Raw genomic sequence first — 5,699 nt, forward strand, 5'->3', positions numbered from 1 at the left:
GTCAGCTCATCCTGTTTGTCAAATTCTCCACAACCACATGAGTTTCCCTTCCTTGTAAACTGAACCTCAAGCAAAATCTGGCTTCATCTCAGGCAGTGAAACAATAATGTATTGTAAAACTCCAGAAGATAAAGTATCATACATTATTAGTCAAACCTGCGTTCATTAATCAGGACTACAAAACTCATCTGTTCTCATGGAGTCAGCTCAACTGAAAGGCTTCATATAGAGATGTGTCATTTTTCCAGTGTTTCAACTTACTGAACTCAATTCAAGGACAATTCAAAGTCAGCCATTTTCTTTCTAAACAGGGATTATTGTTTTATTATCATCATGCACTGAAACAAAAAGACCCGGTAATTGAATTTCCCAACAATGCACGAGTGACATTATAATGTGTTGTTGCCAGGTAATATATGTAGATTGTGATTGAGCTTCAGTCACATGTGTAAAGATGAAGTGAATTTGCACCCACTCTGAGCATGCAGTGAACTTTGTTGCTGTTGTGACGCACCACAATAATGGAGCCTTTTTCAGTTTGTCAGTATTGGGACGTGGTAAAACCGCCTCACTTCCTGATATTTGTGGTTTTCTTTTGTTCTCGACGACAGCAGGCGTGGTAACTTCACACGTCGCCTTTAGCAGCTCATTTAGATATTGTTTTCTTGTAAACAGATGTGCAGCCTGTTAAATCCTCCTGTGCTTCGTCGTTTTAGCTCCCAGGTCAACTGAAATCAGCTGCTCCTGGTGGAGTCTCTAAACCCAGGGTGAAGTTCAGAGGGCTCTGAACGCAGAACAGCTAGATCCATCTCTTTTCCTGGAGTCACCATCATCATGCTGGAGATCAGATAGAAACATGGTAATATCGTAAATATCGTAGTATTGAAGCCCTCCTGGGAGTGATGTTGCACTTGCGAAGAAACAGGAGGAAACCCACACATGTAACCTGGACACCAACAGCTGGCACTGAGTTGTTTTAATGAAATGAAAACATTAGCTGCAGACTGAATGACTGAAATCAGAACCTGACTCAGAGTGGTCGTCAACTCAAGTCTTTCATTTTCATTTACTAAGATCAGACCTGTGACCAAGACTCGCCACACAAACAACAGTGTTTAGTAGTAGAGAACTGCTGACTGGCTTATTGAGGTTATAAATTATACAGGAGAAAAAACAGTTCTTTGTCAATATGAGTCAATTTTGGTGGAGTGAAAGGAAGAAAGCTGAGACTTTGTCAACCCAAATATTTTTATTACTTCAGGAGAATCAATCAAGCAAAGTTCAGTCATCTAAGTGAAACCTGAACGTGTTCAAACAGCATTAATAATTGGATCAAGCATCTTCTTTAAGCATTACGAGACACCTCTGAACTGAACTGTGGAATATTAATATTGAGGTTACGTGACAGGACAAACCTCTTTTGACATGTTTTAAAGATCACGAATCCAGAGAAACAGACAACAGCGTTTGCATCTTAAATTCAGACTTGTGTGGAGACCACAGCTTCAGTGGCCCGTCTCTACTGGCCTCTGGTCTTCAGCTCGCGGTTCATCTGGCACCAGACACACGGGTAACACCAGAAGATGTTACAGCAGTCGTCACAGAACGAGCCCTGCAGGAGGACAGAGGTGAGAAAGAGATAAGCTGGAGTCATATGATGAAGGACATGAACCTGACTCTGATGGAGCTTCACGTTTCTGCCCCATTTCGGGTGACACACCCTCAGGATGAGTCTTGTATAAAATTATTAATTGGAAATTTAATGGGTTAGGAGGCCACCGGTTAGAAGCCATATAATCCGGGGTTGAAGGCCTTCAGACTGAGTCCATAAATCATGATCATTCATTCTCCTTCTTTTACAGTTTATATCCCTTTGCTTTATGTATTTCATAAGCTTAATTGCATAAGATCAAGATTATTAACACTATGTTTCAAAAGCTCTACAGTGTGACGCTAAGAGAGTTATCAGTCACCACAAATGCTCCACAGCGTTAGAGTTAGTGGAAGCAGTGGAGCAGTTCGAGGCCACCTCCAAATCGCTACATCCCACCCATAGGGAATTCTCAGCATTCAAGCAAGGCCCAAAGAAAACCATCAAAGGTGGACTAAGATGGCCGCCCCACCAGCCCACCAGACCACTAGAGTTGTGATCCAACCTGAGCCACACTAACTTGGTGGCCGACTGTTGCTCCACTGTGGTGAAGTTGGCCATATACAGTTTAACAAGCCTGATGAACCTATACCCACTGCGGATTCTGCCAGTTGCCCCCATGCCTATTTCGCTGGACATCTGGGAGAAAGAGGAGACCATCGATCCCATGTGCCCAACCACGAAAACTCAGCAGGATGTAGAGGCCCTGCTGCATTCAGGAAGTGTAATGACTCTGGTCCATGAGCCCATGGTGGGACCCCTTCAGGTGAAATGGTGAAGCAGGGAGTAGCATCCAACTACGATGGTGAAGTTAACCACCAGGGGTGTGTTTCATGTCCAGGTGGGTGTCGTTAAGGCACTTCACATCTCCGTCCTCATGGGTGAGACTGCCCTGCTCTGGAGAGACGTCAAGAGGAGGGCCCGTTAAATGCCTCGCAAACGTAAGTCCCACAAGTATCCATGGAGAAAAGCCGGAATTAATCCTGCCAAATAATCTTTTTTCCCTTCATAGTCAGCCCAAACGCTGGCAGCTGACTGAAGTGGAATGGAGACCACTCTGGAGCAGCCAGGAGGCCTTGAACCCTGCCTCGTCTGCAATGAAGGGAATGCTAGCAGCCAGCAGCCAAAGGGAATGGCCTCACCTGAAAGGTCGGTTTAGAACAGTTCAGATACAGGATCCCACTCTTGTGAATACTTTAAGGAATGTTCAGGTTATAGAGGGGACTCTAGTAGGTTTCAGGCCAACTCCTTCGTACCCACACTCTGCAGTACAAAATGGTCTTCTCCATGGTCTGTTGCAATTAGCCCAAACTCACTTACTTATAGCTCATTTGGGGATGGAAAAGACCAAGGATCGAGGCTTACAGAAAATTTTACGGCCAGTTTGTTGCTGTTGTCCGGAATGCTAGGTCACAGCACCGTAGCCAAGGGGCCGGAACCCCTTGATTCTATTCTCTTCTCCAGAGAGTTCTGACTCCCAGTCCATATTGTCCTGGACTTGATAGTTTTAGAGCTGAGAGCCACCTGTACTAGCAATCCAACCTCACCGTCAGTTGATCCAGTTCAGTGTGTGACTACATGGAAGAGGTGAGATGGGAGATCAAACTGCTCACTTTAATGGCAAAGTATCCGCTGTACCGACCAGCCAGAGGCGTGACAGGCCAGCAAACAAACATGCAGCACAAAGTCAAAATTAGGAAGCAAATTTGCTTTATCATTAAATGTCAGCATTTTGCAATGCTAACAGCAATCGAACCGCAACTTCTCGACGCCCTGAAGTGACTGTGTATCTATTCATTATTCTATTCAAATAATTTGAGAGACTTTGACTGTAAACAGACTGAGATAAGCATCAGAAATTCACTGCTAACAAACTTTCCGCCTTACAGGGATGGCGTAGCGCTCTCTGATGGAAGAGCGGAGCATGCAGGACACCACACAGCAGAAGGCGTCCAAGCACGGCATGAGGCTGCACCAGCCGTGGCTACTGGCGGTCTGGCACTGCATGCACGGGAAACACAACAATCCACAGCAACCTGCAGGCAGAGAAGCTCGTGAGCTCAGAAATATCAAAAGGATTGTTTGTAAAGACAGTTTCACTTTGAACTAGAAGATATTTTCAGAGAAATATTTAGATTTAGGTTTCGAATAATTTTCAGAAATTGGACTATTGACTCTCAACTTGGAATCTTATTTGGTCGCTTGGTGGTCAAAGTCACTGAAAAGGCAACTTTTTACAAACAGCGAGAGGTTAAAGTTCAGCAAAATGCTCGGGGCCCGTCTCCATGTAGACGGTTGAAATGGTTTTGAAAATTTCACGTTTTCTTCAGTCTAAATGGAGGCAGAATCAGATGAGACTGAGGCCTTCATTACATTCCAAGGTTTGCAAATGAAAACGCAGCTTCTTCGCAACAGCTCTCTATATTTAGGGGAACATATGGAAAACGTGCTGAGAGGTAAACGCAACTTTGGACTATGGATTCTGTCCTTAATGACCTGGGACTTGGTAGTTTTAGAATTGAAAATCAACCATAATAGCAATTCCAACTTGGCGGTCTGTATGGTACAGCATGTGTACAGCAATGTACAGCATGCGGATGTGGTTTACTTACAAAAACAACCAACTACACCCACTAGTGGCGCAACATGAAACTACATCGCTTTCAGTGTCATTTCTGTGTCGACAGACATCATTTTCAAAATGTCGCTGTGTAAACGTTACACGTTTCTGAACTGAAAATGTAAAAATGATGTGTTTTCACTTGTCGCATCGGCTCAGTCTGAGGCGACGATCGGCTGACTTACAGGTTTCCACATCAGAGCAGCAGTCAAACAGACCGCTACTCCACTGACCCTCGGCGGTGGTGGTGGTGGTCACCACCTGGCCTGGCTGCTGGGACAACGCCATGTCTGAGGGACAGAAAGAAAAACCGTTCAACGCTGCGTCACAGTGAAACACCCCAGTGTGAGAACACTCTGATGGGTGTTACTTTTCTTTTGAAAGTAACAGGAGTTGATCATCGTTTCTCGACCGGCTGTCGAAAATCACTTGACATTAGTTTTAATAATTTAAATTTAATTTTTGACCTGAAACAATCCCTCGTTAGATTAGCTTGTTATAATGCTAACGCCAAAAAGCACCCAATTTCAATTTTTGATCAGTTTTCGTCCTAATCAAGAAGCTTTTCGGGCTGTCGCATTTAATTTATGCAGTTGTGTTGTTTATGTCATCATTATTTTAATTACTGTGGGATGACACCTTTTACTAGTTAATAGTTTGTAGCTTAGAGAAACTCAGAATAGATTGATCAGTTAAAAAGTATCACACTATGTAATAACAGAAAATGCAATACAAATGTGGCCTCTACCAAGTTTGTATTCAAGATTTTAAAGTGTTTTGCTTTAAAACATATTTCACCAAAACCCTCAGAATGATGTTTTCTTACCTTTTGAATATTTGAAGGAAGGAAATGTGCTTCTTTACAAGATCAGCCCACAGCTACAATGAGGCGTACGTCTCACATCTATGCGGAATTCACACTTCTTCATTTTTCGTAAGACAGCCCCTGCCACCACATCGCCACACCAGATACATGACTGTGTATTATTTTAATTAACCTCAGCTGTGTCCAGAAAGATCCAAAATATTGAGGCAACGACATGATGGACAAGAGTGTCTCAGTTTTACATAAAAGTGGGACAACTGCACTTTACATGACATCTGTTCCTCTGGAATTCACCTGCTTGTTATATAAGAGAAAGTGAAAGAAGGTTTTTTTGTCATTCAGGCAATTGATCAGGGAGTGCTTCAGTGCAGACAGCAGCAGGTGGCAGCAGCAGCATCCTGTCCTGTCAGAAGCTTGACTGCTGAATAGACAGTATGGAGAGACGGTGAGCTGGATTTGAGTCTTTAGCCCGTTTCTCCCAGCATGATGAGAAGAAGTGTTTCACCAGAAAAACCCTGCAAAGGCTCTTTCTTCTTCTCTTCTGTGAGACATAACCTTCCACTTCAACCATCATGAAGAGCTTTCCACTGAAACAAGTGAAC

At 43.6% G+C, this 5,699-nt stretch overlaps 1 protein-coding gene across 1 annotated transcript; it reads right to left on the reverse strand.

Annotated features, from left to right (window-relative positions):
* Positions 1–1,236: 1,236 nt before the first annotated feature.
* LOC115384663 (cornifelin homolog B-like) lies at positions 1,237–5,204 on the reverse strand. Its single transcript, XM_030086906.1, has 4 exons — positions 5,098–5,204; positions 4,457–4,561; positions 3,539–3,687; positions 1,237–1,612 (listed from the first exon to the last, which is right to left on the reverse strand). Exons 2-4 carry the CDS (start codon positions 4,557–4,559, stop codon positions 1,520–1,522), a joined length of 345 nt encoding a protein of 114 aa, XP_029942766.1. The 5' UTR covers positions 4,560–4,561; positions 5,098–5,204; the 3' UTR covers positions 1,237–1,519.
* Positions 5,205–5,699: the final 495 nt, after the last annotated feature.

This window comes from Salarias fasciatus, unplaced genomic scaffold (genome assembly GCF_902148845.1).
Source record: "Salarias fasciatus unplaced genomic scaffold, fSalaFa1.1, whole genome shotgun sequence".
NCBI lineage: Eukaryota > Metazoa > Chordata > Actinopteri > Blenniiformes > Blenniidae > Salarias > Salarias fasciatus.